Source organism: Penicillium macrosclerotiorum (assembly GCF_028827735.1).
Source record: "Penicillium macrosclerotiorum strain IBT 26536 chromosome Unknown utg000003l_segment0_segment0, whole genome shotgun sequence".
Taxonomy (NCBI): Eukaryota; Fungi; Ascomycota; class Eurotiomycetes; order Eurotiales; family Aspergillaceae; genus Penicillium; species Penicillium macrosclerotiorum.
In genome coordinates this window covers 6117777-6136801 of record NW_026643083.1, presented here as the reverse complement: position 1 = coordinate 6136801, position 19025 = coordinate 6117777, and the positions used below count along the sequence as shown (strand labels likewise).

The 19025-nt window shown below is 52.5% G+C and overlaps 4 protein-coding genes across 4 annotated transcripts; all 4 read right to left on the bottom strand.

The window, feature by feature from the left end:
- Positions 1–226: 226 nt before the first annotated feature.
- On the bottom strand, positions 227–3575 carry N7462_005113 (tethering complex subunit PEP5; the record flags this gene model as incomplete). The annotated part of the gene is made up of 9 exons (XM_057076838.1): positions 227–607; positions 668–1066; positions 1133–1633; positions 1696–2031; positions 2084–2317; positions 2370–3002; positions 3061–3354; positions 3427–3495; positions 3561–3575. 9 exons carry the CDS (start codon positions 3573–3575, stop codon positions 227–229), a joined length of 2862 nt encoding a protein of 953 aa, XP_056936343.1.
- A 499-nt stretch (positions 3576–4074) lies between these two features.
- Positions 4075–6156, bottom strand: N7462_005112 (uncharacterized protein; the record flags this gene model as incomplete). Its single annotated transcript, XM_057076837.1, has 1 exon — positions 4075–6156. One exon carries the CDS (start codon positions 6154–6156, stop codon positions 4075–4077), a length of 2082 nt encoding a protein of 693 aa, XP_056936342.1.
- A 1107-nt stretch (positions 6157–7263) lies between these two features.
- Positions 7264–10879, bottom strand: amdX (putative C2H2 transcription factor (AmdX); the record flags this gene model as incomplete). The annotated part of the gene is made up of 2 exons (XM_057076836.1): positions 7264–10748; positions 10786–10879. The coding sequence occupies 2 exons, from the start codon at positions 10877–10879 to the stop codon at positions 7264–7266; spliced, it is 3579 nt and encodes a 1192-aa protein (XP_056936341.1).
- Positions 10880–17851: 6972 nt separating this feature from the next.
- On the bottom strand, positions 17852–18182 carry N7462_005110 (uncharacterized protein; the record flags this gene model as incomplete). The annotated part of the gene is made up of 2 exons (XM_057076835.1): positions 17852–18048; positions 18167–18182. The coding sequence occupies 2 exons, from the start codon at positions 18180–18182 to the stop codon at positions 17852–17854; spliced, it is 213 nt and encodes a 70-aa protein (XP_056936340.1).
- Between the last annotated feature and the right edge of the window lie 843 nt (positions 18183–19025).

Below are 19025 nucleotides of genomic sequence, written 5' to 3'. Positions count from 1 at the left end.
TTGTGGTTATGATTGGAAATTCTACCATGGATAGAACGTAGAGTACAAGGGCCCGTCCCATTGCTTATTCAATAAAGTAAATAGAGTATCAATCAAGATCGAAAGTGGAGGTATCAAACGAAACAAGCAAAATACAAAAACAAAATGGAGAAAATGGAGAGGTCCAATAAAACACGGGCTCCAGTCTAGCCGAACAACTTTATATATACAATTCGATCGACTCATCTCAACTCTCCATTGTAGTTTGCGACCTCATGACGCCTCTCCCAAAGAACTCACTCACAACGCCAAATCGATCCCGTGAGCGTGACAACTCTGCCTTGAACAGATCGTGCTGTTCTGCCGAGTCGACCTGGCGTTGGCGAATAGCCCGGAGCGTCGAGTTTGTCGGCGCACAGACAGGACACTGGGCCTCGTCGTCAATACGATTCAGACAACGTTCATGGAAAGAATGTCTGCACAGGAAGTGAACTGTAGGAAGGTCAAGGGTGCCGCCGCAGGATTGGCAGCGGCGGGACTGGAAGACAATGGGCTGAGTTGCGAGGTTCTTGAGTTCTTCTTGTTTGGCAGCTGTTTCGGACTTGTAGCTCGAGATGAGGCGGCGGTTCTAGAAACGGAAGTCAGCTTTAATCAGAGATTATGGATACTAAGCAATTGATGGTCATACAGTGGATATTTCTTTCCGTTCTCGGTCGATGTTATCGCTGAGGTACTTCTTCACCCTGCCCATGGTCACCACAGCGTTGTTACTGAGTGCCTGAATGACCTGTAGTGGGGAGAGAAGACCATCATCGTTGATGCGACGTAAGACCACGTCTAGCTCGTCCCCTGCCTCTTCAAGGATCTGAGGGCTTGAGGCAAAGTACGTCAAGGCATCAACATAGAGCTGGGGCTCGTCGGGGCCATAGCGTTTCAGGGCTTGAATGGCGCCTTGTGTATCTTTGGCGGAGGTAAATGAGCGGAATATGTCGAGACGCAGGCCTTCTTGCTCACGCACAAGCGTGGAGCCTTCTCGGAAGTTGGAGAGGTCGGAAAGAAGGAGGACATTAGAAGTAGAGATTGGAATCTAGAAGAAAGAAAAAGTTTAGCTGGGACTGAAGGGGTATTTCATTTGGATTGCAGATGTCCTCACATCTTTGCCTTCAATGAGCCTCTTCGCTTTATTTTCCCATTCTTGTTTCTGCGTTGCATCTTTCTTTCCTTTTGCTGTATCGAGATACATCTCGAACAACGTCGTGAAGAGGTCAACTTTAGCTTCTTCCTTGAGTTCTGGTTGTTGCACAAGCGTTTCAAGAAAACCAATGAACTCTTGCGGGTGATCCACGAATGCAGAAAATGCTGTTCGCGGTTTTGGGACCTCATAATTTGGGGGTGGGTTGGCGGTGTTCTCTTCCTGGGAAGCGGGAGTCTCCAGATTTTGGGTCTCTGTGCCAGAGCCTCCAGTCACATATCGGAGAGGTAGAAGACCAGCCAGACCTTGCACTGCGCTCGGTTGTGCCTGAGATTCTGTAGATTGCTCGACCTTGGTACGAGGGTAATACTTCCCGGTATAATATTCTTTGAAGAGCTCAGTAGTACGTTCAGAGCAATGATTCAACAAGACTCGGGCATATTTCATCAAATTGTGATAAGCCTGTAAGATATTAGCTTGTTGTGGGCACCGAATTGAGAAGAAAAAAGGTGGCTTCGACATACCACATCCGGATCTAACCGCCAAATATACTCCACAGCCTCGGCATAATTCTTTGAATCTTCGATCAAAATATCGACAACCATGTCATTTTCCCCATGCTTTGTAGCAAGATAGGCCGCTTGCTCGTAGTAACCCCCCTGGCGACACATCGCAATAGCAGTCTCCAGGTCAAATTTGAGCTCACCAGGGGCTTTAATGAACGAGTCTAGTTTACTAGTATCTTTCAGCTTGGCGTAACAGTTTAAGAGAAGGGTCGTGTGATCAACTGTCGCACGACCATGATCGTGTAGTTCTTCAAGGTATTCGATCAAGTTATGGATCCGTTGGGTGTCCAAATACTATGTTTCAAATTAGCAGGGACACTGACGCTATCCAACAGGGCACACCGACCTTGCGAATAACCTGTGAAGGTTCGGTATTGTCGATAGCCCGCAAATACTGCTGCATTGCAGTGTCATAGTCACCGCGCTGGTACAAAAAGTCTCCGTATTTGCGGTAGATGGCATTCTGCTGCAGGGGATTGATGCCAATCTTTTGTGCAAGATTGATAGCCAGTATGTAAAGATTGCGTTCATAGAGTATCTCTAGTCGTTGCTGTAGAGTCTTCTCCCGATACCGAAACACCTGACCGAGAATTAAGAACTACAACAGAGAATCGTCAGGCGCAGGTACGTACCTTCCCGTCTGTGGTCAGCAGGAATAAGTCACCCCACTCCATGAAGATATGTTTCATCGGTGATACCAAGGACTCGCTATGCGCGATAAACTTCAGATCGGTATCAAGAAGTGTAAACGTGGTCGTGCCAAAAATTTCATCCGCGGGGCTCACTCCGTAGTTTCGTAACGGATCAGTTCGTGCTGACCCTGCCTTCGGCGGACAGACCAGGGCGACGTAATCCCGAAAGGCCTTGATGGATGTCTTCGGGCTTTCGAACGCATAGCTCGGGCCCCGACCTCGGGGGCCATATGTGTAGACCGCATCCTCTCTCGCAATAAGGATATCCCCAGACTCATTATCCAGCGTCATGCAACCCAACCCACAGCCCGTGTCCTCCAAGATTCGAGCAGGCTGGCCTTGTCCTCGGCCCGCGATAACCAGGGTCAGCATGCGGTTTGTCGTGGAAATGTAGAGCACAGTGACGGCACCACTCTGTGTTTCAAGGCCCGTAATCGGCTCCTCCGATTCAAACACAATACGTTGGCGCGCGCCGCGATCATGAATCAAATCGCCGCGGATGATCGTCACTGATCCGTTCGCGAAACCAACCGCCACCTGCGAGAGATCGTCCAGGGCCGCAAAGGCAGAAACCTATTGAATCTTTTTATTAATATGCATTCTTCACGCCCGTAGGGTAGAGGCCACTCACGGGAAATTGCCGCCTAGCATTCTGCACGGATACCGTCGAGAGGCACTTCGGAGCACCGCCTTTCGTTTCCGTATCCAACGCCCAGACTTTCAACACAGGCTCATTGGACAAGTCCTCTGCAAGTGTCACCAGGAGCGATGTCCCGTTGATCTGTTTCATATGTGTAATTGACCCCGCATCGTGAGCTTTGAACGACCGCGCAACTCGGAAGGACGAGGTGACGATGTGGACGAAACCATCGACAGTACCGAGGAAAAGGTTGGCCGATCCGGTGCAGAGGCTTGCGAGGTCACTCTAAAGAAGGCATCGTGAGCGAACGGTCAGTGAAGGAGTTGGGGAAGTAGGAGGTGGGATCGATGGCCTTACACCGAAGAGCGCGGAGCTGTCCTCTGGTAGCTTGACAGGACCGACGTCGATGAAGTTGAACGCTTTCCACTATGGCGCCTGTTAGTGACATTTTCGAGCTGCAAGTATGCTAAAGCCAAGAAGAAATTTCATACTGATGTCAGGGCCATTTGGACTGCTGGCCATAAATGGATGGGGACAATCCAGAGCTGCCGACGGAGCGGTCCCAAGAGGTTCGAAGCGGGATGTGGGCCCGTGCGCGCGGTCCAGCTCTTGAACTCGGGAACTCGGGACGAAGCAACTATAAACACGGATATGCTTAGTCGATCATGAAAGGAATGACCGAGCTTATATTAATTCGAATAACTTCAATGATTTTGATATGTTTCCAACTCAATCTAAAATCGACCTCAATCAATAGCCAGTCCTCTTTTCATGTTACAAATAATATATTTCTTCTCGTAGTATATTCTAGGTTTCATAATCATCATCGCATGATCTATGTACAAAGCCCAATGAAATAAAAAAATTGAAGAACTTCTAGATCAGTCATCGCTAAAAGTATGCTGCAGACTGTAGGTATCTCCGACATTCATCTCGATATATCCAAATCCAAAGAGATCCGCCCTAGTCGGGCGGCGAGGTGGCGGTTCCAGGCCAGCTTGAGGGCTAAATATCTTTCATGAAATCGAAGCCCTCTCGCAACCAGCTACCGACGTCGTCGATGGTCTGGCTCAGATTGAAGCCCGGTAGGGGACCCTGGCCGTCTTGAGCGGTTGTCGAGGTTGATTCACCCAGGCTGAAGAGTAGGGGTGTTGCTTGATTGGTGGATTGGTGGGTACATGTCGGATCGGGAGCCCGGAAAGGCGCATTCAAAGCTTGATGGCTGACAGTGGGCTCTGCTGTGTGGTAACCATGATCTGAACATGGCGAGGGAATGCAGGGGGAGGGAGAAGATAGGCCTTTCTCTATGACCGCCTTTCCTTTCTTGTGTTCTTGTAACTCCGAGGAGAGGTCACGGAAAGCCTTGGGTTTTTTGCCTGTACTGAAAGTGAATGGGGTCACGGCATCGACCAGGCACTGTGTACTCATGCCCTGGATCCGGTCCTTGTCGAACAAATTTAGGCCCTGAGACGCAACCGGCTCGTGACGAATAAGATTGTTACACGGGGTTTCACGAGCCAAAAGTGATTCCTCCCCGGGACCCAAGACCGAGTCCTCCAGATCCATCCTTCCGATATCAGGCTCTGGGCTATCCAAATCTTCCTGGAATGAACGTTGCGCGTGGAGCAAGGCAGCTTGCGTCGAAAGCTGGGTGTCCGAGTTGCCTTCTGCGGTGTTATCGGCAATAGCCTTCGGCATGGTGGTTGAATGTAGAGATTGTATCCGGTCAGAAATGCCTAGAGGTTTCATGACCTTTTGCGCAGATGGCAAGCTTTCGTAGGTATTTTGTTCCGTCGATGGCTGCGGTTCTGTATCTGCAGCATTCAGTTCGCCAGTTACGCCCGCAAATCTGAGATCTTCCGATGGACGACTAGGCCCGTCGTTCACGGTTCCCTTTTTTTCCGACGGTTGCGCCCTTGGGTCTTCTAGGACATCAGGAACAACTGTATCTCCATCTTTGTCCTGCATGGATGGTGCTGATACAGCGGCGGCTGCATTGTGGTTTTTCTGAGCGGTGGCCTCATTAGGGGATACCGCGTTCGCGGGCATAGCCCGAGAAGGAGAGTTCGACTCTGCCCGAAGACTGGAATTCTCAAGGTGCCGGTGTCGATACTCAAAACGAGGCAACTGAGATGTCGAAGAAACTACGCGGAAAGATGGTGGCGCATACATATCTGGCTTTGGCGAGAACTTCTCCGAAGAAGGTTGATCCCCCACTTGCGGCTCGCCGGGATTCTCACCTTCCTGCTCGCTTTGCTGCACTGCTGATCGAGTCGTCAGCGGTGATTTGTCAGTTGCAGAGTCAGCATCTTGACGAATAGGATTAGGAGCAGGTTTCAGAGTCCGCAGAGGTGTCGGTGATATTGGCAACCGAACTTCGATAGCAGGCGATACGTTGCAACGAGCTTTGTGTTCTGCTTGACGATTTGCGACTTTCAGGGTCGGAGAACTGGGTGGTTCGAAACGCTGGAAATCCATGCGCTTCCGATCCTTCTTCAGCCAGTCTGCTGGCCCAGCCCTTGCGAACGACGGGCCAGTCGATTTCAATGAGCTTGGTTCTTTAGGCCTTTTCAACGAGCGAGCGGAAATTGGATTTCCTTCGCCGCGGGTCGCTATATGCAGTGGTCTCTTATGCGCTGACCGAGGGGTGACAGAGGATGTGACTTCAAGTGCTCGCGTCGTAGGAGACGATGGTGTGGCTCCAGACCGAGACCGAGATGTGTTTGGCAGATCTTCGCGATACTTCGGCCGCTGCGGGTCTGTCTCTTGTATTACGGGGCCAGAGTTCCGGGATGTCACGTTGGTCCGTTTCTTCCCAGGAGCGTCCGTTTTTTGGACCTTCCGATTTTTCTTCCATGGGTTCTTCCAGTCTTTATCAAATGGCCCGTGGAGAGAAGCAGAAAGAATGAACAGCGGGCGTCCCTGGAGATACGACTCGGCCAGCTTCTCGATTCTTTGGCGTTTTGCAGCGCGAGCTGTATCATCAAGTTCGTCGTCAGATCCTAATAGATCGAGGCCGTCATTGCTGTTTGCTGGAGGCTCGCGTGTCTCGAGGCTGAGCGGCGAGACGGGTCGCGGGTAGGGCATCGAGGTAAACTCCGGCGAAAAGGGGAGTTGGGGCTGCGGCAGTCGAGCTCTGCAACAAGGCAGCTGAGGAGGAACCCCGGGTTGGGTTTATCGTCATTGCTAGTTGGATTTTGAAAAGCGTGAGAAGTTGTAGGGTGGAGGTTGGCGCCTAACGCGAGAAGCACTTAACGCGTGAAGGTGCCCCAGCAACGAACGTTGGGGGGAAGATTATGTAACTGGCACTGGTCGGAGGGAGCATCACAGTGAGAAGTAGTCGTTACCTGAATGTTGCAAGATTTAAAAAGAAGTGCCAACCCAGGTTAAAGGTTAGAGGAAGGGATTAATATCCTGTTTTGAGCTTCTGAGAGTCTTGGATTATGCGAATACTTTAACACGGTGTATACAAATTTCTGGAATGACTTTGTCGAACTATCAACCAACTCGTCGGATTTTACAGGACCATAACATAAAAAAACTACTATATAAAAAACCGATCAAGTCCAAGGTGGATTCATATTCACATGAAAGTAGAAAGCTGCATAATTAAACACGGGACGGACAGGGAAAAAAGCCGATCAAGAGGAAGAAAAGATATATGAAAAAGAATTCCCAGTACAAACGAATACAACAACCCAAACCCTCATCAAGAAAAAGGCGGACATGAGAAGGCCAACGTGTTCCACAACTATGATAAGATGAGGGTACACAGCACCGCGTGGATATATTGGTTCATAGATACCAGCGCTAGCAGTGTGCGGGGGAAAGCGTACAAATCAGCAGATGAAAACAAAAAACAGGATGGCATGGCATGGCATTCGTCTATGACAGATTCGATCGGGGTATCGTATCGATATCGAAGTAGGGTCTCAGGGGGGAAAAGGAAAAGGTAAAGCACTGAACACAGGATGAAGATAAGACTGGAGAAGATGGCGTTCTCGAGGGGGGACGAGAGTGAGAAGTGTTCGTGAGCTGCCTCGGGATGTTTTTGTTCATGACATATCGGTCATGCGCAAGGCACAACGGAGACGAGGAACGTGATCAGATGAAATGACAAGAAAAAAAGGGTCAGATAAAAAGAACAATTGGCAACATCACACAATGATTCCAAAACATGGTAGCAGATCGTAATTAAGAAGTCATCATAGCAGAGGGCGAGTGCGAGTGCTCTGCGCGCTCTTTCATCCGCATCGCCTGGGCTTCAAGCGAACGGGCCATCAATTTCGTCACTGGCCAAACGGCAGCCCGGTCCAGGAGGCTCGCCGTGGCAATCAATATTTTACAGCCGTATCCTCCCTCTACCACACTTGGTAGCCGTTGCATGGTCATCAGCGCCGACATGGAATTGCTATTCTGCATCTGGCGTTGCATCTTTGTCTCAATGCTGTTGAGAATCTCCTTGATTTTCTCCACAAGCTTGCAGTCTTCGTCTTCGAGCAGCATGACACCCGGGACCTGAGTCAGATCGATGTCGTCACGACCGAGGATACCCAGGTAGGGACCAACGCGTTCTTGAACGGTCGTAATCCACTCGGCAAGGACCTGGGCACAGTCAAAAGCACACATCGCGCATTGGATGGGAAGTTCCCGGGATGAGAACTCGGCGAAGGTGTTGCCAAGTCGGTCGGACATGGAGATCGAGTCAGCAGCGTAGAAGGCAGCTTTGCGCAGATGCTTCTCCCGCTTGGATTGTCCGATTTTGTAAACACTTGAAAGGGACTGCATCGGCTGGTCTTGAGTCGGGGTCTTGGAGATAGCTAGGTCTCCAACACCCAGATCATTGATTGATTCCCTCCGAGCATCCAAGGCACCGGTGAGTGAGGGGTCCACCAAGTCGTTCAAAGTGGTGTCACCTTGCTGGAAAACCTCGGTGCCTCGGGCAAGCTCGTCCGCCATGCCGTTCCAATCGCGTTGCCAAAAGGCCTCCTTGCATCGGCCCAGGTTGACAAATAACCGAACATACGCCAAATCAAGCAGAGGAATGCTATCTGCAGAGAGAGGCCCAGCGCCGAATGGATTCGGCCGCTCCAGACTGTGAACGGGATTACTTGCCCAGGCGGCTTGCCAAGCCCTCAACGCCGGTTCGATATGGGATTGCATAGCTTCGGTCTCTTGTGCGGTCCATTGCCGACCCATGTGCCTTTGGCGGGTTTCCCAAATATAGTTGTGCAACGAATAGATGAGCACCAGGCACCCAAAAGTACTTGGTCGGTTTTCGGCGGTATTTAGATCATCACTGTTTCCGCTGAAGAAAAGGTTCGAAGACTGGTTCTGCTGCTCGCGTTGGCTGGCAGTAAGAAGCGAGGTCAGAGCTGTCGAGAAGGCAACGCTCTTCTTCGACGAGGTTTGACCGCACATCTTCTTCCATGCCTGGGGCGATTCAGCAGCCCATAGATCTTCTTCACAGGGCAAGTCAAGACGAATCTCGGAGTTTGTGAGAGCGGGGGCATGGTTGTATGCTGAGACGAGGAAGCTGGAGAGAACAAAAATAGCGAAGAGCGTCCGCTTCCGCTCTTCAACAATTTTCCAGTTCAACCAATCCCGGCGTTCTTTGGGCTGACCAAACGAAGAAGACATCCAGTTCTCTGTGTCCGCGGGGTCAGACGTAGAAAGTCCCATGGTGAGATGATCTTGTGGGAGGTTCTTCGGATCCAGGTGGTGCGTCAGTTCCGCAGCCCGAGCGAGACTGACCAGCGCGGCGCAGTGGGTGCTGGCAATATCTGCGGATGTCTTGTCCCCACAGGTATGGCCATAAATGACATTTAACAGCATTGCCTGAACTAGCCAGAGCGGGGTATTATGGACAGAGTTGTCTCTAGGAGAATTTGAACGGCTCAGTGCGGCCGACATATCGGCTTTTCGTCGTTCTTCGAGATATAGTTGAATCATCTTCTTTGCGGCCTCGAAAAGATCCTTGGAAGCAGCAGCATCATACTCGTACAAGGCACCAATGGCGGCCATCGACAGGATTAGGCAACCCCCGCCCCCGGCGACGCCCGTGGAGCTCAGGTTGAGATGTCCACTGGGCGTGCGCAGATTGCTCGTATATTCAGGGGCCTGGAAGTTGAGAGTAGGGATGTGAAGAAATGGTAAGTGCGGATGAAAATAAGTTATGTAGGCGGAAATGTAACGCTGCATATCCGAAGTGCTGGGTAATTGACCGGAGGTGTTGAAGCCAGTGGAGCGGGCGAATAGCTCTCGACTATTCAGAAGACCGCTTGCGGGCTGAGAATACTTGCGGTGATTGAAGCCAGTGGGTTGCGACATGCTCGCTAGTAGAGCCTGTCGTGTGGAGTCTGTAAAGGTATCCGTTGAGACTGGGGAATGTTGACTTCGTAGGGCACTATTCGGGAAAGGAACGTTGAGAGGATTAGGAGATTCTCCGTTTGTTGCCATAGAGGATGAAAACATACTCTGCGAATGTCCCCCCATGATGGGCTGGCCGACCGAGGTCATGGACGGAGGCGTGGCGTAGGACTCAGCAAACGGATTCTGGGCCATCAGTGACTTGGGCGATACGGTCTCCGGCGGGATCCCCAATTCGTTTAGCGTTGTCGGTGAGAAATCGATCGCAAATTGGTTGGCTGAGGCCACGGTATGCGCAGGGAAGGGGTTGTGCCATCCGTTGGAGATGGGGATGCGGTTCGGGCCGTCCAGCATGGCCTCGCTGATGCCACTCTGGCTGCCCGTACTCATCGCCGAGGGCGAAGACTCGTCAATGACTGAGTCATTACCATTCCCTAGTGCCACAGCGGCATCAAACCCATTCATCCAGTCAAAGTTCATGTCCTCGTCCATCATGGGGTCCGTAGCGGGGTGCAGGCCATGGGTAGTGTGGCCAAACGGGGAGGAGGGGGAGTCACCAAAGCCCTGTGGGGAACCTGCAAAGTGTAATTGTGCTGGATTGATGGTGCTGCCATGACCCATCAGCATACCATCAATACCCATATCGAAGCTCCCGTACACGGGTGCGGTGCGGAGTCCACCGGACACGTCCATCGGGAGCCCCGACGTTTCTAACTTGGCCAGACCGTTTACCGGCGGATGACCAGAGCTAAAGCCCCTGTAGTCCAAACTAGAGCCCAGTGATGAAGATCCAAGACTAGGGTGATAAGCGTGACCTGACTGGTTGGGCGCTGAGGACGGGTTACTACCATCTGGCAGGCCCAAGGCCGATCCTCCAATATGGCTGATGGTATTGGCCCGAGGACGCATCGAAGAGCTGTTAGCAATGGAGTTCTTGCGCACCCGATTGGGAGCCGCGCTCCCGGCCGCGCCCGTACTCTCTCGACGACCATTTCTAGGGCGGGAGGATGGGGTTGTGGTCATGTGGAGTTTTTGCTGGTGTCGAAGCAGCAAATCGCGGCGGGCGAAGCATCGTTGACAATCGGGACACTCGAATGGCTTCTCTTTCGTATGAGAGCGCTCATGGCGCTTCAAGTGTTCCAAACGTGCAAATGACCGGCTGCAAGTGGTACAGATGTGCGGGCGCGGCTTGTCTGTCTTGGGGGGAGGGATACCATTTGCAGCGGCCAGACCATTAGTCTCGGCCTGCTTTTTCTCCTTCATCGGAGCTACCGATAGCAAGAACAGTTCAGAATCCATGGGCAACCCTTCTGGGGCGAATCGATTGGGACTAGCGAGATCACTTACCAGGCATATCTCCAGGGATTTCTTTGATACTGGCAAGATCCACCACTTTGGGGCTACGGCTTTGTTCTTGGGCGACCATAGCATCTAATAGCATCCTAGAAATTCAAGCCAACTCCCCCACGAACCAGAAGAACCGCCGAGGTTGTCGGGGCAGAAATTGGGAAAATAAATGTGGAAGCACTCGCACTGAATGCGATTCTTTTGAGGTAAAAGAATCTGAGGATTGCGTAATAGAAGAGAAAGGATCTTTATCGAAATGAGAGGTATTCGTCACTCTTGCCGGGAGTAACGATCGACGTAGGCAAGCGTTGGATGCCGGAGCGTTTCTGAGGGATAAATTTACAATATGAAGGGTCGCATCAACGACTGTTCCGGTCGGAATGACATCAGGTTAGCATGCTCCTTTTTTTTTCTGGGTATTTTAGGGGGGATTGAAGAATTGTCCAGAGGGAAATTGCGCAGCGTTGTCGTTGGTCCCCCGGGAGATCCAGGGTAACGAGCGAGGCTTATCGCAACGTGTGCCGGGGAAGCGGACCAGGACCCACCAGATGGAGCGATGGGGAAGGGAAAGCAATGCTACCGCCGGTCTATCGATAAGGGGTGGACGTGGACTTCGTGGGGAGCCGGGAAGTCGGGGTCTCGCAACACGGCCACTCGAATTCACAAGAAATATCGGGGGATGATAAGACAGGATATGAGGACCTGCGGCCGGTGGATAGAAGATTGGGAGAAATATGGATGCCAACGTCTTTTGGGGAAGGACGGAGGTCCGGGAAGCATCAGCAAGGCAACCGGGGTGGGGGGGGGGGGGGGGGGGGGTGTCAAGCGACCGCGTGGAACGAGATGCGACAAGACTTACGGGGCGCAGAGGCGAGTTCAGATCGAGATGTTCACGGTTTCGCTTGTCTCCATCGAAAACTGAAGGTCGTCGGGATGGTTCCAAAGTCCTCGTGTCTCTGTCACGAACAACTTCAACGGTCCGCTCGGAGCATGCGCAGTTGAATCAGCCGGAGATAACCGAGATTGCGGGCAATTGCAGCTCAGGTAGATCAACGGCGCCGCGGCAGCGAAGTAATGGTGAAGCAAGGGTGAAGGGGAGGAGCGAAGGGGGATGGAGGAGAAAAGGGAAGGGAAGTGTAGGAAGAAGAATGAAGTTGCAGAGTTGAGGATGTGAAATTGCCTTCGGAGCAGTAGTAGCGTTTGGTCGCAGTAAGTAGTTTAGTTCGTGCTGGGGGAAGGTCGAGCAAATGACCGTATGGAGTCTGTATGGACTCTGTATGCCTTACCTCGTGGACGGTACCTGCGGTATGTCGGTAGGTCGGTATCTCGGTACGAAAGTGGCTGCGATACGGTGGATACCGCCGGACTGCGTATGATTGGAGAGGTTGTTTGCTGGCGAGTCGGACGTGGTTGGTGCGCTTTGGCTGGTTTCTGCGTCGAGTCCCTGAAGCGTGGGCTGTAGGGAGTCCGTGGCAATAGAGGGAGGACCGTCGTCCGGCGGTTACCTGACAATACCGAGAGATACTGAGAGATACCGACGATACCGACGATACCGACGACGTTGGGGCTCGCAAATACTGGCAACCCTCTTATTCGACTCGGATTCAGACGGGTCGAAGCCATCTTCTCTCCTCCGTACAGCCTACATATCCGAAGTATGCAGTCCCTTACCGGCTGAACCACTTCAGCGTATTACGAGTCTGGAGTTTCGAGTGTCCAGTCGCCATTCTCAACGGTACAGGATCTCTGGGACTCTAGAAGTGTTACCAGGCTTCCACGCACTGGACGCGCTACAGGCCACGCCCAGCAAGACTGGCAACGACAGCCATAGACCCGAGTGGGCCCCAGTGCCAGGCCTGAGGCGCCAATGACCGGCCCACGAATTATCGAGACCTCGCAACCGCCAATCACCTCATTCCTGACCCAATGACTTCTTCCCTCCCCCCCCCCCCCCAGAATCCTGAATCCTAGAATCCACCCCCACTAAAATCATTCCCAGAGTCGAATGATGGGCCTGGATGGACCTTGATGGGCCCAGCACCCTACTAGAATCGGCCTAGCCCGGAATCTTCCCGCCACGCACTGGCCCTGGGACCGTTCAACCGACCTAAAGCCAGCAGCAGGAGAGCCAGAACGACGCAAAGACCGGGCGCCCACCAGTTCCTGGGGCTGGGAGTATCGTCCAGCCTCATTGGCGGCCAATCATCGGAGCCACGCCGGGCCCGCTCCATGCAGTTGCCTGGTTGGGAGTGAGTGGCGTCACTGCGTTGCTGCTTGCTCGCTGGCCACGACGCGCTAGTCGCTGCTGGGCCTCCCCGTATCCGTGGTCTTCCCTGGTGACTCCGGGGGGTGTTTCGACACTTGCGACGGGTCCCGCCTGGGCCAGGAAAAAGGCCCGCTTTCCCAGGTTTTAGCTGAAACAGTGGAGACGATACCTCTGATAAGAAGGGGACGCAAAGAAAGGGCGCGATACGGGACGGAGGAAGGCCGCCGACCGAGAATGCGGTTTTCAGGGCGTAGTTGGTCGAGACTGAGAGGATTGTGTACGGAGTGTATGGAGAGTACGGACTATACAGGAAACGACCAGGAAAGGAAGGTGAGCTATATGAATCCATTTACTATAGTTTCTGTAATGCTAATAATACTAATAGTCAGAATGCACGGGACGACGGGGCGATGGACTATCCTCATACTGCCTATCCCCATCCCCATCCAAACCCGAGGCGATGGATAAGTTCCCAACTCCGAAAAGCAAAACCCAGCGTCACACTTTCTAGACGCCATGCTGCTTCGATGCCAGGGCGAATCAGAACAGACCAAGAACAGAACAAGTCGGGCCTCGTGTCGAGCGATCATTCGTAGAACCCCGGGAGAACCCACACATCCTTGCCCATTAAACTTCAGGTCCCGGAACGAACGAGGAAGATTGATGAAATTCCATCCTGCTCGGTATGTCGTATATTCTCTCCTTCGTATATACTACAAAAGGTTGGGATGTAGGCATTGTTTTTGGTCCTTTTTTGCTTTTCGACCAAGCCAGCACCCCATCGGCAATAATCCGGCCAATCAGCCGATTCCCACTTGATGTCCTGTGCACACCATCACAAAACTAGTTAGTTAGTAACGACATGATAACAGAGTCAATACCTGAGATTGGCATGCAACCAAGTTAATACGAGGGCGATTATAATCAAACCAGCCTCGTGACCGGGCCTCCGATCGGCGCGAAACGGTCGCAAAGGAGCAACGACGGGGGACCAAGACGCCCGAGGCCGCACATCTGCCGCCCCATACCTTCCTCACCAATAAAACCAATGACACAGAAAGACAAGAAGGGAGAGAAAAAAAAGAAATCCTATGCTACCGAAGAAACTCCTTTGATCTCACCACATTTTCTTACAGAATCCCATAGTCATCTCACAATCATCTGCCAACAGGACGGCGGGTTCCGTCGATGAGGTGGCCAGGTACCCATTGAGATCCACCGAGGCTGGGGCGGAGCTCTTAAGGGCGGAAGGATCCGCAAAAGGCCCCAAAATCACCCAAATAAGAGAAGCGGGAGGGCTCATGCGCCATTTTTTGTGGGGGAAAACCGCGGCGGGCTAGACACACGGTTCGTGTGGGGGATGTGCGAGGGAGTCAAGGTTGGACGGTCTCGGAGTGGTGTAGCTCGTCCCGCCATCATTGGGCGTGCCATGCGCGCATCGTCCCCGGTTCCTTGTCGGGCGGGCACATGGTGGTGTGCCCTTGGTTAAGATGTGGCGAAAGTGGCCGGATTCAACGCGAAAGACGAGACAGAGGTGACACCACCAAAGGGCGATGAATGCGGGAAACAGTTGTACAGCCCGGCTGTGGTTTCCTATAGTTCTGGGAGCCGATGTACGGACAACCAGCGTCAAGGGATGGAATGTACCACCACGGGATCACTCAACCTGGGGTTTCCCCGGATGATGACCGTACCGAACCAGGATCTCAAGTGAGATGGAGGGAGACGGATGCGCGTGTATTACTGAGTCTGAGGTGTCACTTATACATCCAACATAAAGACCAATCGGCCCCATACAACGTTCATTAACTGGTATTGCAGTACGACTTCTAGACAGTTTCCATCAGGAGGCACAGAAAGTCCAGAAAATGATCCCATCCAACCTCTAGGCCTAGCTTCATACTCTCAGTCCTCCGACACTTCCTGCGTCATGCGCCGTGGCTGGTTTGCTAGGCACCCAAACTTTCTAGAATCCCTTGCCCGCCCGTCGGTTAAACCATCTTAGACTTCGCCGACGCACGTTGCAGCCACGACGTAGGTTTGGTTGCACGGATTGAGACGAGTAGGCGAGCGCGAGGTGCCATTGGCGCGCCTCTCATCCCCGCTTCTCTCCCTTCCGTCGCCGGATCGGTGTCCCTTAGTGGGCTGATGCGGCTGGATCTGGGGTTGGCTCTGGGGGTTGAGAAGCCCGTTGAGGATTGGGCCGCGCGACGATCACCCATGATTCGGCCATTCCCAGAATCCTGGACCCATCGCATCCTTCTGTACGGAGGCGAAAACAAAAAGGAAAGGGCCAAAAAAGAAACCAAGAAAACGAGACAGGAGAAAAACAAGGGGTCTCGGATGTCGGCGGAGCAATCGAGACCAAAGGGAAGGGCCTATTTCTGTTTGTCTTCGGGGTCAATCTACTCGCAATCTGCATCTCTGTTTTAGTGGTCGAGACAAAAGTCCTTCTCTGAAACCGAAAACGACAGAGGATCTGTATACTGGGGTTGCGACAAAACGCGCATACTTCGAGTCTTTACCTAACCACGAAGCGCGATACATAGAGATACAGAGTCGGATTTGTTGAACAATTCGACTCCCATCGCATGGCAGGACGGATGTACTCCGTACTGTGTACTGTGGACACTGTCCATTGTTTCTGGAGGAAAATCCTCAGTCGCACGGACATCTCGTTTGCAGAATCCCCAGACCAGCCCATGCGCCGCTAAATCTGACTAGTGCACTCGACGAAGGCGAGTCTGAGAAAAGCTGCAGGTGACCCGAGATGACTCAAGGGGGAGGGCGAGCGACAAATAGAATGCCCGCACGATCAGCCACGCTTCCCACATAGCTCCGACAGCTCCTGCGGCAGGTAGGATGATCGTGGGGCGGGAGGTGGGCTCCAACTCAAGGTGCCGAGCCAGGGTTGAAATGGGGCAGTAGTCGCAAATGACTGGGGATGCAGAATGGAGAACAGAGAAGAGCCATCATCTTGACACACCGGCCAAGAGTGGTGGCCTTGATGGGTCAACATCCAGGCCGGACGACCATCACAATGGTGGATTATGAGCCGGCGTATAGCGGATGACGGCATAGTCAATGAGAACAATGTTAAATCAATATCCTCCAATAATATAATCAAAGCAGTGTAGCTCTTTGAGATTGGCTTCTCTGCAGGGTTGGACTTTGGTGCACCGGATTGAGTTTCGGTCGAAGGCTTGCGTCGACCACCTGACACCCTCAATTAATGTAATTGATTAGTGAGTTACTGCCCTTTTGAGACAGTCGATCAATAGAAGCATATCGCTGGAGAAGCGCTGGGAGGCTTGTTCGACGTTGTTAACCCGGCAAGGCATTGCGTGTACTACATCCCATGGACCGGGCCAACCACACACAGTCTATTGAATGACCGTGACGCAGACCGTTTTCTTGTTTCTCATCTAAACGTGAACGACCTGGGCGAGGAAAATAGGTATGGAGGATGTACATGGGGTAATAGAGCGGGAAACCCTTTTACAAATTTCCCAAAGATCACATAAGATTCACCGGGGGTAATCAAGGCTGGATGGCCTAGACAACCATGCAAATAATGCGGTTCCTCTGCCCCAGGTCCGGCCATCTCAGCTGAAGTCAATTGCTCGTTCCTCTCGCACTCGACCTCTTCGACATCCAGGGCGAGCAAAATAGCGCCACAAGGTCACCCGTCAGCAGCCCCTTGCGGATAAACCACAACTATCCCCCTCCAGACGGCCATCACCGGCATCGTCGGGGGAAAGCCGCCCGAGAGTCAGAATCAGAAACAGGAACAAGAAAGGCTCCCATGCCCGCAACGTTATTGCGTAACCGCGCTTTGCGGGTGATCGTGGGGGAAGCAGAGCCAGGGAGGCCCCAGAGTACGGACGAGGCTACGGAATGCGCCCTACAGAGCATCTCCCGCCTATGCGACCGAGCCTGCCCAGCGATCCTGGCTGCAGGATAAATTACAAGCCATGAAACCTTGGCTTTGGCACGAGGCGTCCACCACGCTTCTACGGCCCTCCCCCCAAGAGACAGTGTTTGAATCGCGCAACAAAAGCCCGCTTAAACGGGCATCCCCCGACGGTGCAAGGGGCTTGATCATTCGGTGGCCTGTGCCCGCACCGCTTGTGCACGATGGCATCAAGTCTGCCGATGGCGCGCGGGATGTTAATCGTTAGGGCGCTGGGCGTACGGCTCGGACATTAATCCTTAGCCCGCGGAGTACTTTCTGCATCGGAGAATCGGACTTCAGGCCGTTTTCTCCCTGGATTGTATGTGTTGTCTGGTTGTTCTAATCTTATGTTAAATCAGTAATCCGCATCTCGATCGAGCGATTGGATCGCTCGGAAGAGACAGCCTAAAGTACCTGACATTCTAGATGCCCCGGAGCGTGGGCTGTGTTGAAGAAAGCACCCACAAGGCGTAGGGCAGGCAATCTATTGGCCCGGCCCGGCATCGACTAATCTTGCAGGCCAGTAAAAAAAGGACTCGATTATTTCACTGCAGACAGTTCATTCCCTACCTGCCGATAATGCAGCCCGTACGTATTTCAATGGCTCAAGGAAGGCAATCCGAGCTCTCATCCTTTGTCGGCCGGGATTTCTGTACCACAGAACATGTACAGGAGCTGCATTGATGCACCATTGGTCTTGAGGCTCTAGGATTCGCCAGTCTCAACTGCGTCATCGCTTTGCGATCCACTTTTGACAGCCTTTCGGAAGCTGAGCGGACCTTCGCCCGCTGAAGGTGGATTGATGCCAGGGAAGAGTGGGTTCTGAAGGCGGCCACTGGATCGTGTCAGACAGGAATGGAGCCCTGCTGCTGGTCGTTCAGCATGATATGGGATCCGATTATCAATCCAGCTGGCGATTTTGCACCCGTCATCACCCCCTGTTCCCATTCATCTAGTTCTAGTCTCTCCACGCCACCCTGGGCCGAGATGGTGTATCGGCCATCTCGCTTGACAACACCATGCACTGTCTCTGAACCGAGATCTGGAGACCTAATGTTGCGATCACCCAAGTCGAATATAGTCAATTTGAAACGCGCGCGCTGCAGGCACGAATCATGTCGATTCGAATTTGTCCAGCCACGTTCGAGTGGAGCTCTTACGGATAAGCCCAGCCATGCTACCCGCAAAGAAAAGGGGAAAACGGAGCCGATTCTCTGATCCAGAGTACCATTGGCCTTAACGTGAATGGCCACCGAACGCGGAATTTCCTTGTGCGGGTAAGATGGTTATCCGATGCGATGTGGCACATACTAACACGATCGCCGGCTAGAACAAAAGCCGGGCGGCAAATTTCGTAGCTGATCATCGCCTTCCGTGACAGATGATTGTCGCATGTATGTCACCCCCTATGGCAGGTACAATGACTCTCGCACTCGAGAAGGGTAGCGTCGGAGAGACTCTATGTAATGCACTGCGACATGCAGTGCAGCAGAGTTCTAGCCTGAATGCGAGCACCCGAGCACCCGAGCACCCGACTCGGAGAGCACCTGCGACGACGATCCCAAACGCACGTCGCAGGCTCGGACCATCGAGGGTGCAAGAGTCAAAAAAACGGACCAATTGAGAGCGTCCGCTGTTCGGGCCCTGGGAGAAACGAGGGCTTTCCCTCTTCCAAGCCATGATCGTCCCCGAAGTGGTGGCGAGCGCAACACTGCTGGGTGGGTTGGAGTGGATCTACGCTCCCGAAGGTCCGCTGAGAAGTCTACAGTAGCAGGAAGCTACCGTATCAAATCAGTGAAGAACTTATATTTAGGATGAGACTTATAGTACTTGCTTTGCAGTTTGATCTGTGTTTAGGTTGTACGTCTGTATTGTTACATGGTAAACGTCATTACATGGTAACAAATGGATATCTCGGCATTGATTACGGGTATACTTTACGTAGTACCTTTTACAGAGTACGGAGTACTCGGTGTCCCAATGGAGCCGATACAGCGGGTTATCGCGACATCTTCCGAT